The 17,829-nt window shown below is 46.9% G+C and overlaps 2 protein-coding genes across 5 annotated transcripts; both read left to right on the forward strand.

Moving 5' to 3' along the window:
- The first annotated feature begins 2,459 nt into the window (after positions 1-2,459).
- On the forward strand, positions 2,460-10,594 carry PRELID3B (PRELI domain containing 3B). Of its 3 annotated transcripts, none has more exons than XM_080831479.1 (6): positions 2,460-2,611; positions 6,304-6,472; positions 7,722-7,811; positions 8,245-8,315; positions 8,430-8,532; positions 10,380-10,594. In XM_080831479.1, the coding sequence occupies exons 1-6, from the start codon at positions 2,580-2,582 to the stop codon at positions 10,497-10,499; spliced, it is 585 nt and encodes a 194-aa protein (XP_080687605.1). In that variant the 5' UTR covers positions 2,460-2,579; the 3' UTR covers positions 10,500-10,594. The 3 variants fall into 3 exon arrangements, with proteins under 3 accessions (XP_080687605.1, XP_080687607.1, XP_080687606.1); XM_080831481.1 differs by lacking the exon at positions 2,460-2,611 and adding an exon at positions 3,172-3,285; XM_080831480.1 differs by lacking the exon at positions 2,460-2,611 and adding an exon at positions 3,282-3,383.
- Positions 10,595-12,785: 2,191 nt separating this feature from the next.
- On the forward strand, positions 12,786-16,303 carry ATP5F1E (ATP synthase F1 subunit epsilon). Of its 2 annotated transcripts, none has more exons than XM_080831484.1 (3): positions 12,786-13,018; positions 14,556-14,682; positions 16,149-16,303. In XM_080831484.1, the coding sequence occupies exons 1-2, from the start codon at positions 12,987-12,989 to the stop codon at positions 14,677-14,679; spliced, it is 156 nt and encodes a 51-aa protein (XP_080687610.1). In that variant the 5' UTR covers positions 12,786-12,986; the 3' UTR covers positions 14,680-14,682; positions 16,149-16,303. The 2 variants fall into 2 exon arrangements, with proteins under 2 accessions (XP_080687610.1, XP_080687611.1); XM_080831485.1 differs by having other exon boundaries at positions 12,868-13,018; positions 15,459-16,303.
- The last annotated feature ends 1,526 nt before the right edge of the window (positions 16,304-17,829 follow it).

Below are 17,829 nucleotides of genomic sequence, written 5' to 3' on the forward strand. Positions count from 1 at the left end.
TGGTCTCTTCGCTCCAAACGCCCAACCTTCACTTTAAAAATCTTCTAGCAGTTTCTTGATTTATGTTTTGCAACCTCAGCCGGAAGTTCCTTGATGTTGGAATCACACCTACATTCTTCCCTCCCACGCCCCACCCTCCATCCCCAGGCACAGGGAAGGGCCCGGAAACCCGCCGGTTGGGTGTCATCCCTGCGGCGAGTGCCACCAGAGCCAGTCACCTACTTAATATCAAGTCAAAGTAATGACCTGCTAATAATTTCCTTATTTCTGTGACAGGCACAGTCAGTGATACAAATCTTAGGTATTTAAAAACCAATCATTTGTTTCCTCTGAGTGTTTCTAAGTGAGTCTCTGGGAGATAACCTACGTCGGGGTCTTGTTCTCTAAATCCAAGTACGAGGTGGTAACATTCTGACCTTCGGGAAACACATAGAAAAGATACTTGGGTCCTAAATCTCCATCCTTCCATGCCCCTGTCCCCATCACTCACTCCAGCTGTAGCAAGTAAAATGACTGACCGATACAGTATGAGTGGGGGACAGGTGTCATTTCATTTTCATGACTTTGAAGAACAGAAATCTTGAACTAGAGGGAAGAACAGCATTCTGTAAAATAAACAGAATAGGAATCCTGGATGGTGAACAGCTTCACGGAGCTCCAGGAATAGCAGAGGACAGGCTGTACTGTGCTGTCGGGTCCTGAACCAGTGTTTTAAACACCCGGCAACATTAACTTCGCGTCTTAATCAAGGCTGAGCCGCTCTCAGCCGCCTTTAAAGCATTACCTCCCCAAGAATTCACTCCAACTTCCACAGGGCTTTTTTTTTTTTTTTTAAGTCCTAGGTACCACAAATTGCACTTAGCAACTACCCAACCATATTATTTCCTTCCTGCCTAATGTAATTTTTCTGTTTTTCTATATAAAGGACTTCAGCTATTTTTAAAAAATTATCCTCCCTCCTAAATTAACCTGGCTTTTATTTGTTTTTAACAATCAAAGGAGCTAGGAACAAGAATGAGGCAGTGCCTCTAACTGGCTTCTAAGTAACCAGATGTAAAGATTTTGTTCCACAGCCATCGTTTAAAATGGCAAATTGTTCTGCTAGGGATAAGGACAGGAGGGGGAGGAGGGGAGGGAAGGCTTAACTTGAAAGCTAGGCCCTGCACTTTGTCCACTGGACAAGGCTAACCTGCATATGATGTCACACGGCATTCCCGCCTGCCCTCAGTTCTTAGTCATTCACTCACTTATGCAACCAATAATTATGTAGGTACCGCAGTCATTGAACAAGTCTGGCAAGAGCCTCACCCTTGAGGGCTTGCATTCCAGTAGAAGTTAAAACAGATAAGTATGTGATTTCAGTAATTCATTCATTCCACAAATAATTATTTTATTTTTCAATAAATAATCATTGAACCTTTACTATTTACCGGGTACTGAAAATCATCTATTGGGCAAACAGGAAAGATCCTTGCCTTCAAGGACGTACATTCAAGTGGAAGTTAAACAAGTAAGAATCTCAGAGAGTGATGCCTGCTAAGAAAAAAAAGCAGTGGAATGTTGTGATGGAAGATCTAGGGGTTGGAGGACCGCTAAGGAAGAGTGATGGGGGGGAGCTCTCTCTCAGGCGTGACATCTGAGATTAGACCCATCTACGACCTCAGGGCCATGTTTTCCCTTCTGTTCCAACTAGTACCCAAGCTTCCTAAATACACCCTTCATTCGGGCATTGGTCACACAGCCTGGTGTTAGTTTCTGAGTGTCTACGTCTTCCACCCACCCAGGGTCGTAATTGCTGGGAGGGAAGAGGAATGAGCACAGAGCTGGTTGGCTGATTGGTTAGAGGACTTTGGGGGTCCCCACAGTCCGGGCTGAGACAAGGAGGTGGCTGGCTGGTTGGCTGGCTGGCTGGATGACTTTGCGACGCCCACCATCTCAACAGAGACAGGCGGTGGCTGGTCGGTTGATGACTTGGGGCCTCCGCATCCGGGTAGAGACGGGCGGTGGCTGGTTGGTTGGTTCCTTGGATAACTTTGGGGACCCACAGTCCATGCTCGGAGTTGTAGGAATGTTCTAAGGAGGCGCCATGAACATCTGCTCAACTACACAGCACAGTACTGTCCGTGTAGGCGGGCCTACAGGCCTGGCAGCGCAAGGGAACTAGCACGCGAGCAAAGCACGGCCAGTGCGCGCAGGAACCCTCTGGGCCCGGCCCAACTCTGTGCAGAGGTCAGCGCTCCCCGCGCCGCCCGCGAGGGGGCGGGCAGCCGGCCGCGTGCCGCGCCTGCGCAGCACAGCGCCCACACCGGCGGCCCCGGGCGCTGCCCCGGAACTGCGCCGGCGCGTTGCGCCCGGCGCTAAGGGGCGGGGTTTCGTTGCGCCGCGCGCTAGGCTGGGGCAAAACCCGGGCCGGGATAGGGCGTGGGGCAGCGCGTCGGGACGTCCCTCGCGTCGGGCCCGACGGCGCGTGCGCGCTGCGCGGCCGGCGGGGTGTCTGGGGGGCGGGGCGGGGGCAAGTGTGGCTTTTCTGCCTTATTGTCCCCTAGCGCCGGCGGGACACCGCGCAGGCTGCCGGCACCATGAAGATCTGGACTTCGGAGCACGTCTTTGAGTAAGTTTGGGGCGTGGGACGGGTCGGCGATGCGTACGGGGCAGGGGCAGCGTGGGCGGGCAGTTCGGGCCCGGAGTGGTGGCGAGGCCGGGGCGCCCCTCAGGAAACTTCCAGGCGTCGGGCCTAGTGGCGGGGGGAGCTGGGTCTGAGTCCCACGGGGCCCGGGTGGGCGGGGACTCGAGGGCTGCGGCCCCCGCGGTGGAGAGAGCCCGGGACTTCCGGCCTCGCCGCAGCCCCGGCCGGGAGGGGGTCCGGACACGGGCACTGGCGGGCCGGCCCCGGGGAGGTCCCGGGGCTGGTGGGGGCCTCGCCCGGCACGAGGTCCTCGACTGCACCCGGGGTGTGACGGGCCCCTGGTGCCTCTCCCGGCCGTGCCGAACCCGGTGGGACGGGGACCCGCGGATTCGAGCAGGAAGCGTGGGCGCTGTCGGGAGTCCGGCCGCCCCGCCGCCTCGGGGTGGAGCGTCGTCCCGGGGGAGCTGGGCGACCGGGACGCGAAACTTTCCTGGCAGGTCGTGACCTGAGGAGCGGAGCCTTGTGGCAGTGGGAGTCCAAGGTCCAGCGCCGGCTCCCGCATACCGAGTGACCTTGGGCCGCCCGTCGTGGGAGACGCGGAAGGCGGTGGTGCGGGGGCCCGAGCGGGGCTTCGCGGCCACGCTCAGTGACACCTCTTGGTCAGAAGGGGCTCATAGTGACACAGTTGTCCTTACGGTTGGGTGTCGGTGACTGAGGCCCCTTCCGGGTCCGTGATTCCGGATACAGACGAGCGCGTGTAAGCGGCTGTGTCTTGTCTTCTCCTTCCGTGAAGGAGCCGGGAGTCCTAACAGTGGACGGACGGCAGCCCTCCCCACGGACCCTCCGCCCTCCTGTCCCTGACTCCCGGTGTCCCCTAACGCCCGAGCTCCAGTGTGATTGACGTTTGAGTCCATTTCCGAGCCGGGCGCTCTGTTCCGCCCATCTTGCCGTTGCTGCCACACTGTTCTGATTCTCGTAGCTTTACAGTATGTTTTAGTTTCAACGTTTGATTTTTTTAAACCGTGTTCCTGGGGGCAGTTTTAAAAGACGTCTTAAACCCTGCGTACCTAGTGGATCAGACTCGTGCAAGAGCCCACGGGGCCCTGGGAAGGGTGGAACGTTAAAATCAGGGGGAGGATTCCTTTTCCCCGTAGTGCTCACAGTCTTTCTGAGAAGGCCTGATGTCCCTGGTGGTCTCTGTCTGGTCACAGTCTTTACGGCCGTCGGGCTCATAGCCGCTGCCTGCTGGCGGTCCTCCATGTCAGCGCTCCAGAAGTTCTTCGAACTTGGCATCTCCTTTTTCTGTCTCCCCTAAGGCACTTCTCATCCTGCACTCTCTCCCGTGTTCCCTCTTCCCCTTCAGTGTCCGTGTTCAGGGACATTCTGGTAGTGGCCTTCTTGTCTTGAATGTCATCAGCGATTCTTAATCTTTTCGCCACAGACCTCTCTGAGATTCCATGAAAGCTCTGGGATCCTCCTCTCAGAAGACAGACACATTCAGACAAATGCTGCACCTGTCCTGGGAGAAGCAGCCCTGATCCTGATTGTGCCCCAGTCATCTGGGCTTTGCAGTCAGGATTTCAGCTGGTACAAGCGTACTTAGGGCACCCGGATCTTACCTCGGGCTCCAGCCTCTCAAACCTCAGACCTGTGTTTTCAGGTCTTAGCAGACATCTCTGCTCACTCGTCCTGTGGGCTCCTCAGACCCAGTCCTGGAATGGAAGTGACCATCTCCCCTCACAAATCTTACTGTTGCCAAGTGTTTCTTAAGGACACGGCTGTCTATAATATCAAAGCCATCATTCTCTGTCTCACCTGTACACGTTCAGCACGTCCTTCTGAGACTTTCCATATAGTTGGCATCCAGGTGAAGCCATTCATTGGCTCCTTCAACAAGTAGGAATGCCCATCGTGTCCCAGCACTCTTCTTTGAATCGGTTACATACCGGGAGATGAATCAAGACGTTGTTGCTGCCTGTCTGGAGTTAAGTAGACCTAAATGTCCGCCTCCCTGATCTTACAGGTGAAGGTACTGGGCAGGTGGGTAAGGTTCTGCCTGCCCTTTGGTGTCCTTCTGAGTATCTTCCGGTGTAGGGTCTTTTCACACATGATTGCGTCAGAAGGGTTCAGATTAATTGCTGGAAGATTCTTAACATGCATCCTTTGTAATGTTTGAACTAATTATGTTTCATAAGGCAGTCTTAGTTCAAGTTAACGCAACACCAGTGTTTTCAAGTTGGCTCAGAGTAGAGAAGGACTATGTTACAAATAATACATACCCACCCCGAAGCCATGTGCAATTATTAATTTTTTAGAGGGGATGGGGGGAAGAGATAAGCGCAAGGAAGCCAGCTAACTAGTGTATGACTAGACTGAGACAGGGACAGGGTTCGTCTGATTTTCATTTTAGATAGTTGCCTTGGTTACAGTCTGAGTGCTCGGCCTGTATCACTTCTATTTGTGGGGAGTGTTTAGATTTACGGAGTAGCTCCCTTATGTACCTGCATTGATTGCTGAATAAGGCTCGAGATTAAAAACTGAATGAGGTTCTTTTATATAATAGCAAAAATGAAAACATTAAAAATAATGTCACTGGCTGTCCACAGTTCTGGGAAATGAATGGTGTTGAGATTGTCCCTCTATTGGCAAGAAGTAGTTGTTGGGCTTAGTTCTCTGAGAAGTTGAACTGGATTAATGGCCTATCTATTTTGCTTTTAGAAAAATAAAAAGTAATGCTGTGTGGTTTATCAGTAAGTGTGGTTTGAAACATTCTCTCCAGATCTCTTTTCTCCTTTCAACAAAGACAAGAGCGCGCAGATGGGGTGGCGTCAGACTGCAGGCGGGCTCAATCACCTCCAATACTCATTGTCCTTAATAAGGGGCTCTTTTGAAAAGGATGGCTTTTGTACCAGCATCTTATTCACACAAGTTGTGAAGTGAACAAATGTACATCACATGGGCTTTTTCAAGAAGATAATTTTAAGAGAGAACATGAGAAAAGAGTATATTAGAAGCGCCTTAAAAACACTTCATGGTATTGAGTGACCTTTTCAAAACAAATCAGAATCACTCCTTTGGGGAGAGCAATGGATAAAGATTGACTGGAGGGGCCACTGTTATTTATTACCGTAATATAGAAAAAAATATATTTTTAATTTACAGTATTTAAATCAATAATACTTTGGATCTTTTTGTAATCCCTAGAAGAATTTACAGTGTCTGTAAGTTCTTTTACTTCCGTTACATCTTTATAGCTTTATGGAATTGGGGCCGGACATAGTAATAACAATTTTCTTCTGCTTGTTTTCACAGAACATGTTTTTTTAAAATGATTTTTGTGAATTAGTGATTCTTAGAAACGAAATTTACATGTGAAAGTGGACGTGGGTAAATAGGAAAGATTGTGTAAGAAACTCTAATGTGTTATAGGCTATTTATATCTTTATAGACCTCAGTTGTACCATTCAGCCTGTGTGCTGGGAAAATACCGAATTCTGTACATATTCAAAATGGAAATTGAGCTCCCCAAATCATCTTTTAGTCAATGTTTCAGAAAATAATTTTGCCTAGTTAAACTAATTAAACTTCAACTGTAAAGAATGATTTGATGGGTTATAAAAACAGTTTAATTTATATGCATATTTTTCAAATGCTTGGTTTTTGGTTCATGTCGGCAGCCACCCGTGGGAAACCGTTACGACAGCCGCAATGCAGAAATACCCAAACCCTATGAACCCGAGCGTGGTTGGGGTTGATGTGCTGGACAGACACGTGGATCCCTCTGGAAAGCTGCATAGCCATAGACTTCTCAGCACAGAGTGGGGACTGCCTTCCATTGTGAAATCTGTAAGTGTGTCTTTATTCCTGTGGAAATGTGACTGCTGTAGAGAAGTTTTCTAAACCACATTATAATTTCAAATAGGTTGTGGGAGCCGATTCTGAATGTCATTTTTGCATCAGTTCAAATTGTATTATAATAAACTTGAGTTATGAGTGTATAATGAATTGGAAATATTATTACAGTCTTCATGAAGGCGCCTGATAAAACCTTCTGAAGGAAGCCAGCTAATGCTCTGTAATCTAAAAGGAGTTCTGTTCTGCTTTTCCTGCTTTTGCCAGCCACTTCAGACCAGTAGTAAGATCTGGAAGCCATGGGATGGTGGCAATGGTTAGCTGACAGTGGCTGTGGTCAGTGATGGGTCATGACACTAAATGAGGAGCATGTTCTCAGGCTCTGCTATGCCAAAGTTGTTCCAAGGTCTGAGACTCCTGCCTATACATTGAAAAACAGGAATTCTAAAAAAAACAAAACAAACAAAAAAAAACCAACCCAGGAATTCTGTTCCATTACATGGGAGCCGGCTTTAATGAGCCAATTTAACCAGCAAGAAACTGGAGTGCCAGATGATTACAGTGTGAGAGGACTCTGGTATGATAAGCAGACTCAGTTTTCTCTCTCCTTGGGGAAGGTACATCCACTCAGAAAACTAAAGGACACATTTTTCAGCAGGAATGCCCTGATTCCTTTCTTTGCGCAAACCACTGTGTGAGACAGTGGGGACACAGAAACGAACAGTGTCAGGAGGTTGGCTGGGGTTGGAGCCCGGGAGCAACGCTGGGTGGGATGCATTATCCCCCGTCAAGAGATGGCCGTTTTTCTGTCTGGAGAACGAGGCTGCAGCACCCTCTCCCTCAAGACTGCTCTAGGAAAATATTGACATATTCTCGAGCTCTCCTTTCTCCAGATGCCATGTTTACCCGAATATTCTGATTTCCGCATTTCAGGCTCTGGGCTCCCTTGTCACACCTTGGCGGTTTCAGGATACGCTTTATACTGCACGCGTTCTCCCTGGCCTGGCCGCTGACTGCCTCTGGGAAGGGTTTTTGTCCCTGGCAGTCTCGTCTCATTCACGGTGTGTGAATTCCTGTTACCCTCAAACGGGCCTCCTTTCTGACCTTTGTCTGATTCCTCCTGCTTTTTTTACGAAACAGATTTTTTGGTTCAAGATATTAACACATTTTTACCTTCATATATTGATACACTTGTTAAGAAATCCCTCTTCCTCTGATTACTAATTGTGAGTGTTTTATTTAGCTCATTGGTGCTGCAAGAACGAAAACATACGTGCAGGAACATTCTGTAGTTGATCCTGGAGAGAAGACAATGGAACTTAAATCTACTAACGTAAGTGGGGGCTCACTTTTGTTTTGATTTTAAACTAGCAGCTTAATTTTTTTTTTCTCTTTTATAGTTGATGTGCAGGTGAATATAGGCTCTTCAGCGTAGCTTAAGAAATCAGTAGTGATATGCTGTGTTTTCTTTTCCTGCCCCTCCCTGGAGTGGTGAGGCCACTTCTTGTATCTAGGGGACAGCACCCAATAAAATGAATTTGGGATTGTGTGCATATTACTGCTGTCATGCTTTGGTCATATATATTATTTTTATAATAAAAAGGAAGCAGTGAATAGTGAAATTTAAGTTCTGTATTTGCAGTAATATCAAAGTGGTTTATTTGTTATTTGTGTATTTACCTAGCAAGATTTTTGAGTTGTGAATTAATTTGCAAATGCTTTTCATTGTGGTTTCTAAAATGATTTGTTTTGTTTTCATTCTGTAGATTTCATTTACAAATATGGTTTCAGTAGATGAGAGACTTATATACAAACCACATCCTCAGGACCCAGAAAAGTGAGTAAAAAATGTGTTGAAAAACTTACAGGGTGTTTTAGTTTTTTTTTAATCATATATTTCTTTAAAAAATGAAAGGTCATTCTGAAATTGTGTGAATGGCTTCTGTTCCAGAACTGTTCTGACTCAAGAAGCCATAATCACTGTGAAAGGAGTCAGTCTCAGCAGTTACCTTGAAGGACTCATGGCAAGTACAATATCTTCAAATGCTAATAAAGTAAGTCAGAGTGCTCCCTAATGGTTACTCCTGGGTTTCTTGTCTTGAAAGAGCTTAGTGCTGAACGTGTGTGTCCTGGCAAACTGACTCTCGGCCGCAGTGCGCTGAGAACCCATCTAGGCTGTTTCTTGCACTGGCTTTGCAGTCTAGCACCCCGGGATTTGTGCACAAGCCATAACTCTTACCAGCCTTCCAGCTTGGACAATTAAGTTAACCTTTCTGTGCCTCAGTTTTCTATCTGTGAAGTGGAGGTCAGTTAGCCATCTTAGCAGTTGGGCTGGTAACTCTCATGAAGAGTAAATGAGATAACATACGGAATGCATGTGCCCAGGGCCCAGCACATCAGAAGTGCTTGGTGATATGTCATTGCCACTGTTTAAAACACCAATTCTCAACCTTTTTCATTATCCTCTCTGCCCTGCAATCCTCAGTTTGTTTTAGGCATTTTTTACTCTTAACAACCACCGTGAAAAGTATTTTTAACACCATGGATAGATGGATGAAAGGATGAATATACTATGTACATAAAGAGAGTTGAGATATTTCCACCTCTCCCTACCCCAAACTAATTTTGCCCCTTGGAGAATGAATGATTTAAAACAATTTAAGTTTAGAGAAAGAGATTCTTAATGCACTCTATTATAACACATGTTTAAGGTAATCAATCATTCGGCAGCCAAAAGATACTTAGAGATGCCTTCTCTGTACCAGACGAAGCGCTAGGCTAGACTAGGGATACAGCAGGGAATACTGCCCTTGTGGTATTAAGAAGGCAACTTTTTTTTTTTTTTAAGATATTATTTATGTGACACAGAGAGAGATCACAAGTAGGCAGAGAGGCAGGCAGAAGAGAGGGAGGGGGAAGCAGGCTCTCTGCTAAGCAGAGAGCCTGATGCAGGGCCCTATCCCAGGACCCTGAGATCATGACCTGAGCCGAGGGCAGAGACTTAACCCACTGAGCCACCCAGGCACCCCATAAGAAGGCAACATTAATTACATCATTAGAAAAGGAAAAGTAGGGGCGCCTGGGTGGCTCAGTGGGTTAAGCATCTGCCTTCCGCTCAGGTCCAGATCCCAGGGTCCTGGGATCAAGCCCTGCATTGGACTCCCTACTTGTTGGGAAGCCTGCTGCTTCTCCCTCTCCCTCTCCCTCTGCCTGCAATTCCCCCTGCTTATGTGCTGTCTCTCTCTCTGTCAAATAAATAAGTAAAATCTTTAAAAAAAAAAAAAAAAATTTTTTAAAGGAAAGGAAAAGTACACAGAGATACAAGTATTTCTTGAGTGTTCTGTTGAGTGCCGAATGAGGGGCGTGTTGGTTGTTAGGGGTGTGCCAGGAAGCCTCTCCAGCAGAGGGGCCGCATATGCAAAGGCCCTGAGAGAGGAAGCAGGAAATGCTTCTTATTTCCTCAAGGACTTGCATGAAGCACCAGGAGAGAACAGTTGAAGAGGAAGTTAGGGACCACATCTTCCAGGGCCTCATACAGGACTTTGCTTTAAAATAATGGACAAAAAAAACCCCAAACCAAAAAACTGGGTTTGACCTTTTGATCCCCCAAAAAGGGATCACTCTAATCAGAAATGAAATGATCACGATCGTTGAATTATAGATTATTTTGAGAACATCTTTTGCGTGCAAAATAAAAATGAGTTTATAGATCAATTTCCAGTTGCCCAAGGTATTCAATATTTGGTAAGTAATATTAAAGAAAAAACAAGGACGGAAACCATCCATTCTGGTGAGGTTTAGTTATACTTGTATTTGCTCCTTGTTACTTCCTGATGTGCCATTTATTTGATACATGCTTTGCTCTCACTTGGTAACAATAGATGTGTTGGATTTTTTTAAGGGCCGAGAAGCAATGGAATGGGTAATACATAAATTAAATGCTGAGATTGAAGAATTGACGGCTTCGGCGAGGGGGAGCATAAGGACACCAATGGCAGCAGCAGCGTTTGTAGAGAAATGAGGATGAAAATCAGTACCCGACATCTGCCCCCCAGGTCTCTGCAAACTGGCAGTATATTTATTTGTTATTTAAAAAATAAAACTGTATTTTAGGTAGAGGGGTGGTTTTTTTTTGTTTTTGTTTTGTTTTTTATTAAAAAAGCCGAAGAAAAGCTGTAGGACTTCTGATTAAAACAAAGAATGTTCAGGGTCTCTAAATAAGAGGGATCATCTGAAAGTAGTATTGTTTGAAATGACCAGCTGATTTTGAGTATTCCAGTATTTATGTGAAAATTTAACAATTTTTGAAAAGTACTTGGAAAATCATATTGGCGTATTAAATCTCCTTTAAGGTAGAATTGTAAAGCTTTTCATGCATTGGAACACTACCTGGCTTTGGACCAACCCCAGAAAAAAGCAGAGCCACCTAAACACCTACAATTACCCTGCTATGGTAAGCTGCAAGAGCTTGCATGAGGAAATGCTCTGTAAAAGGAGAAAGTCTAGTTTGAGAAAACATAGTAATTTGTATAAAATAACTTGCCCTTCTATAAACCACCATTAAGAACCACAGTGTTTTTTGTTTTGGTACTTAAATGACATTTTTGGAAGTGAAAATTATCACTAAAATAATACATGACTCCAACAAGCAAACAAAAAAGGATTTTAGCCTGCTAAAGAGTACTGTATTAATTTGCCAAAGTTTTGTAACTTAGGAAAGGTATTACCTTCCTTGGATTTGTACTTTATGACTTAGTATGCTATACCGTGGGCTGGTGATGTTCACTGAAAAAATAAAGTCATTACCGGAATTTTGCAGCACTCTAAACTTAAACAGAAGAACAGCTGTTCACATCTTTTAGCATTTCACATTTGCCTAACTTATAAATTGCCATGTGTCAAAATCATGGCTCTGTAATTGCTAAAGCATGATATGTCAGGTTATTTGAATATAATTACTTTTTGAAGTAACTGTGACCACAAAACATCTTTTTCACATGAAGAGCTGTACGTCATTTGAAATTACTCAAACGATGTCTTTCTGAAGCATAAATCCCAGGTACTTAGTGTTTTTAATAATACAGTGCAACTGCGGGGGATGGGGGCGGTGGGGAAGAAAAAGGAATAATAATGAGAAGAAAAGCATTGACCTAAACCAACCACTATGTGAATTGCTTTGCAGCTTTTGTGGGAAATCGATTTTGGATGCTAAGGGGCAGCTGCAGTCTGGAAAACAATCCAGTAAATGTATTTCGTATTTTGTAGCAAGCAGTTACGGACCAGGAAAGACTATCTTTGATACTTGCAGTTGTTGCACAGAGTATTTTTTGTTAAAAGGCGATTAGCTCTTGCCTTTATCTTACCGTGCTAATGTAATAAACTCATCAGGTTTCCTGTAAAGGAAACCAGTTAGTATATATACATAAACCACAGAAATGGTATAGCAAACTATTTAAAAATTACTGTTTTTCTACTTAAAATGTTGTTTAGCTTAAGACTTCTTAGGACATTTGTAAAAGCAACTTCAATCCAATAAGGTTTTTGATTATTTTTTGTAACCGGAGATGGTTTTTACAAATGAAATAACATTTCAGTTAAACGAAACATAGCAAAATATTGATCTTTGATTAAAAGTTGCTTTGTATAATTTCTGTAAATTATACTTGTTCTGAAAAAGGTGTAATGCCCTAATGATAAAAAGATTTCTAAACAAATATTTATCCTGTTTGATTTTTTTTATCCTGCTCTAATGATAAAATTCTAGGAATTTTCATTTTCCAGTGTAGTGAAGTAGCTGGTAGGTTGAAACCTCCGTAGCCGGCAAGCGGATGTCTTGGGGGGACTGAACAGGGACAGGGTCTCTAGATTACACGCGGCCTGTGGCGCGTCTGACCCCACCCAGCATTAACCATGGGAGTTCGGTGTCTAGTTTCTGAAAACTACTTGTAACGCGCTCCTGCGCCCCCCGCCCCCGCCCGTGCCGCCCAGCCCAGGCCGTCGCACGTCGCGGGTGACCCTGGAGGCCCGCGCGCTGTCCGGGCCGGCTTTGCCGTTGCCCGCTGCCCCTCGGGGGAGGGGGCCAAGTGCTCCCCGCCGACTCCGGGGCGCGGCCATGACCTCGGGCTGCGGGGACAACCCTGCCCCGCGCGACCCCCCTCTGCCCCCTCACCCTCCCCCGCTTCGCCGGGCTACTACGGAAGCCCGAGGGGCACACGCTCGGGGCAGCCGCGGAGCCAATCGGTGGGCGCGGCCGGCCGGCCCGCGCGGGGATTGGTACCCGAGGCCCCGGCCGCCCGCCCCCATTGGCTCCCGGCGTCGGGGCGATTCCGCGGCGGGGCAGCAGGGGCTGCTCGGGAGGGCGGGCGGGGCAAGAGGCGGCGAGATTGGCAGGTCCGGAGTCCCGCCTCTTCCGGTTCCCAGGCCTGACCTTCCTGCCGCTGGGCCGTGCGCCGAGCCGACATTGAGGCGTCCTCGTGATTCGACCCGACGCGCCCACCCTCGCGACATCATGGTGGCCTACTGGCGACAGGCTGGACTCAGGTAGACCCGCTCCTCGGGGCTGCGGGGAGCCCGCGGCGCGGCCCGGGGTCGGAGGTCACGCCGCGCGCGGCGGGGGTCGGGGCCGGGGAGCTTGGACCCAAGATGGCGGCGCACGGCCGGGTGGGGGCGGGGGCGTCTCGAGAGCGCGGCGGGTGCGCGGCGGGCCCAGCACCTGCGGTGCCCCCACCCCCCGGCTCCGACGGGGCGCCAGAGCCCCGGGGCTGAGGCCTGCACGCGTGACCCCGGCCCGGGCCTGCGTGTCCGGCACACACGCGTCGTTACTGCACACGGTCCCGTCGCCGTCGGGCCGCCCTCCCGGCGAAAGGGCAGCGGGCTCTCGGCGCACGGCACAGAGGGCAGTGGGGACGCTCGGAAGCTCACGCGTGGAACCCGTCTGACGACACGACCTCCAGGGACGGGGGAGCTGTGGACGCCGCCCTCACATCTGGTGGCTTCGTGCAGCCCCTGGGCCATGCGCCTCGGCCTGGGGCGCTCCCCGCGTGACTTGACTAGAGTCGCCCCTTCGTGGGGTCAAGCACAGTTTTGTCCGGGTGGAAGGTGGACGGTCCGGTAACAGGGACCATTTCCTAAGCAGCTACTCGGACAGGTGTGGTGGCCCTGCCCGACTGTCCTGCCAGCCGTCGGTGGGGCGGCAGCAGCGGCCTGTTTCATCCTCTTGTGTCTGCAGGTGCATGAAGTAGTGGAAAAGCTCGAGCAGCCTTGAAGGTCAGCCCAATTAGTCAGCACCCCGGGAGGCATTGGAACGCCTGCCTCTGGCCCAAAAAAACAAATCTGAAACATGGGAAAATAGACAGTAGTACTCCCCACCCCCTTCCTGTTTTCAAAAAGTGTAAAAAGTGAGCTGACATTTTTTGGAAAATAAGATGTTGATGGGGGAGTCCATCTACCAAACAGGAAGCAGGCTGTTAGATATTTTATTAGAATTGAGGGTGTTCTGTAAGGACTTTTTGGTTTCATTTAGAAACCTTGATTGGGAAGTGTCTTCAGTAGCAGACTTGGGAAACAAAATCCAGTATTTTCAAGAAAACCTTTAAATAATCAGAACTCTTAAATTCAAAGTAGTTCTTTTTTAATTGTATGTATTTTACCTTGTAAGAATAGTATAAGGAAAAAATTTTAAGTAGAGAAATTGTAATATTATTATTATTATACTTGTAGCCTCTCATAACAACATTTGGTCTTTTTCTTCTGCTGTGGGATTTTTAAGAATCACTAAGAGTCTTTTTTATTTTAAATTAGCATGTATTAAAGAGAGAAGATGGTATAAAGAAGAAAAACCAAAGATGAGCCATCCTAATACTTGCTAAGACTTTGGTACATTTTTTTCTGGCCTTTTTCTCTCTGTAGATTGCTTCTGGCACTTGTCATTTTTAAATCCAGTTCCATGATAATGTACAATCAAACCAAAATTTAAAGTATGGAAAAAGGAAAAAAAAAAAAAAAACACACAGTAACAACGACCAGCCTGGCTGGATCATTGATCATTAATTTTGTATCATTTTTCCTTTCCTCCCAGCTACATCCGGTACTCCCAGATCTGTGCAAAAGCAGTGAGAGATGCACTGAAGGCCGAGTTCAAAGCAAATGCTGAGAAGACTTCTGGCAGCACCGTAAAAATTGTGAAACTGAAAAAAGAGTAATCTGTAAGTTACTGGTTTGTTAGAAGCTTGCACCTTAAGTTCTCAGAGTACTTTCAAAATGAAGCAGTTTTAGTTTTGAATTCTGTCCATTTTTTGGTCAGTCAGTACATTCAGATGTTAGTGGGCAATGACTTAAAGCATACAAGTGATAGGAGTCCTGTGGCATCATAAAGGAATCTCATTTCAGGCCCTGACAAGCAGAAGTGATTGGCACATTGATTTTCAGCTCATTTAGCAGTGCTTAGGTGAAGAGCCATCTTATTTTAATTAAATCAGTTTCCTTTGCACAACATCAAATAATTTGGAGGATAAACTCCCCGCTTTCTGTAATCGCTGTTGGAGTTACATAACGGTTCAGGGGCGTGACAAATTGCAGTTCTTTGCATCTTCATTTCCCCCACATCTGCTAATGTTCTCACAAATGACTACTTCCTGAGCATGAGGGCTATAAGCACAGGCAAGGGTCCTGCAATTTTACAGAGCAGGAGCATCTGCAGGACCCTGCAGTGACAACTGTTTCTGCTCAATTTATGGTTCTGTCCCAGGCCTCGGTTCATTTTACTTCTCCAGAGATGTGAGCCATGTAGAGTTATGTCCTGTGCAGTAAAAGAGTTTTGTACAGTAGATCAGTTCTGACTCTGTGCTTCCAACTACTAAAGTGACTTGATCTCTAAGCCTCTTTCTTGACATTGTTATTTCAAAGAGAAGCAAGGCAAATAACAAGAGAGGTGTTTTTCAGATTTCATTTTCTTTTGTGTTTTTTTTTTTTTTTTTTAAAGGCATCTGACCTGCAGAGGCAAGGAAATGTGATCAGTATGGATGCTTCGGCAGCTCGTGGTTATGAGCAGTTGTACTTACTGGCGCTATCTCCCCTTAGCACTTTTCATTTCCATTTTGAATTAGTAAATATTTTATTATGGGTCTGAAGATGCGGCGTTTTGAATGTATCCCTTTTTCTAGGGGTTCTCTGTCTCGTCTCATAATTCTAAGTAATGAGACCTGGTTTTACGTTGGGTGGTTTTGTTTCAACACCTAGCTGGCTGAGAAAATCACTGAGCGCCTGCAGCGGAGCCAAGCCAAACTCCACATCGAGCTCCTTCGACCTTGTGATGTCCTTGGGGTCAGGAAGTAGTGTCCCACTCCAGTAAACAACACAAAACTGCTCTCTGCATGTCCTGCAGGGGATGCTCCCGCCCCTGGAGCACAGGGGACTTTCAGTGTTTTCAAAAAGCAGACTAGTTTCTTTATTGCCCAGAGAGTACTTGGTTCGACTTATAGGGGAAGTTCCTGTTCAGCTAAGGCCATGCACGTGAACCAGCAGTTTTATAGTCAAGAGTCAAGGGTCAACATCAGAAGTGACGCCAAAGTTATATTACACAGTTCGTGACAGGGAAGTCATTGCCATGTTCGTGTTGGATTTTTAAGAAAACACAAAGGACTAGCAATTGTTGCATTTTCTTTCCTCCTAGACCCTGGGTAAAGCTTGAAATGCTACATTTTCCAAGGTGAAGATGTGTGGGTCCATGTTACAACAGATTGAAAACGATCTCCCTGCATGGAAAAAAAAAATCCTTGTCTTGTTCTAGATTGACAATGCCAATAAATTAAAATATGGTTCACTCTTGCTGTTGGTTTTTGTTTTCCTTTGGACTTTGTCTTCGTGGGAGCTCTCTGCACCTGCTGGATTTAGGACCTTAGGAACTGCAGTTTCTTAAGGTTGGGGGAAGCAGGTTTAATATCTGGTGAGCAGAGGGAAACAGAAAAGATGTTTTAAATGTGTCAGGATAGAAAGTTCTCTTTTTCATATCATTTGACAAAATTAGCCTCTCGTTGAGGCTCTCACTGTCCCTTATCTTCGACTTGCAGAAGTGGCGGGTGGCTTATTACCCGCCGGCCGGGCTCTCCCACGCAGCTGGCTTAGCCATTTGCCTAAATGACAATAATTACCAAAAGCATAGATTAGAAGAAAAAAACAGTAGATTGCGGTCTTCATTTTTTATTGTACACTTAAAACCTGTGGAGAAGAACTACTAATGTGTTTCAGCAAGAAATGTGCTTCATTGTTTTGTAAATGAATCTCTGTCCTGAGAGCACTCCCTGTGGGAGGCGGGAGACAGGCCGAGCCGCCCAGTACCTGGCTTCTGGAGCTTTTGCCTGCACATCTCAGGCATGAGGATGGCAGCTGCCCCATGGTGTTTGCATAGTGACTCTCTTCTTCATTAAATGCTCAGGCGTGAAGACTTGTTGCAAGTGTTTTGTTTTTATCTTCCTTTGAAACTTGGAAGCACTCCGCTGAGTAAAACACCCACTGCAGAGTTAGCTGCTGGATCTGAGCTGTTTTGGAGAATGGAGAAATAAATTTGAACGGGAAATTTTGAGACACGGTTCAGATCTATACGAGCACCAGTTCTCCCCTTGGTACTTAGGCCAACAATAAGTTCGGGGGCCCCTGAGCAGTGCCGTGAGGAGGAGGTGCCCGAGAGAATGTCTTTGTTCTCCACCTTCTGCAGGCGATTTCCTGCCCCGGGACACTTGACCTGGAGGTTTTATTTAATTCTTGGCCCAGGACAGGCAAGGAGGAGCTCCTGGTTGGAGTCTGAGAGCCAGGCCACTGGGCAGTAGCCACTTGAGGGCCCCCCGGGAGCTCTTTGCCTGGGCCGGTCTGCTGTTCTAAAGTCAGGGCACCTCAGCCGTCAGCACTGCGGTCCCCATGATCGAGGTACCAGGAAGGATCTTTCGTTACAGGGCTAGGAATCAATGAATCTCAAGGCTGTCGGGCCTTTTTTCATAGACGAACAAAGCTCATGGGCAAAGGGCTGAATTCTTTGCAGCTGGGTAACTAGAGAGAAGTCATCGATGGCAGATAGGGTAATTAAGGTGAGACTTAGGGCCACGGCTGGTGATGGGGAAAGGGGTACAGCAGCTAAATAAAAGAGAAGTTCACTGCCCAGCCGAGATTGTTTGAGCCTCTCTGCTTAAAAATCCTGAACTGATACTGGGAGAAAGTAAACTTCCCAGTAACAAGGCCTTCTGGGCACCTGGCAGGACTACTGTGTCCAGACGCCCAGGGGACCCTGATCCAACCTGGCTATGGGTATTAAACTAAGTAGTTGAGTGATTTTTGAGGGATCATCAATCTCTGCTCGTGCA

This window comes from Martes martes (genome assembly GCF_963455335.1).
Source record: "Martes martes genome assembly, contig: scaffold_114, whole genome shotgun sequence".
NCBI lineage: Eukaryota > Metazoa > Chordata > Mammalia > Carnivora > Mustelidae > Martes > Martes martes.

Coding starts and splice junctions, on each gene's coding strand:
- PRELID3B (XM_080831479.1), top strand. CDS start 2,580: ATGAAGATCTGGACTTCGGAGCACGTCTTTGA. Junction 2,612..6,303: donor ACTTCGGAGCACGTCTTTGA/GTAAGTTTGGGG, acceptor TCATGTCGGCAG/CCACCCGTGGGAAACCGTTA. Junction 8,316..8,429: donor CATCCTCAGGACCCAGAAAA/GTGAGTAAAAAA, acceptor CTTCTGTTCCAG/AACTGTTCTGACTCAAGAAG.
- ATP5F1E (XM_080831484.1), top strand. CDS start 12,987: ATGGTGGCCTACTGGCGACAGGCTGGACTCAG. Junction 13,019..14,555: donor TGGCGACAGGCTGGACTCAG/GTAGACCCGCTC, acceptor CTTTCCTCCCAG/CTACATCCGGTACTCCCAGA.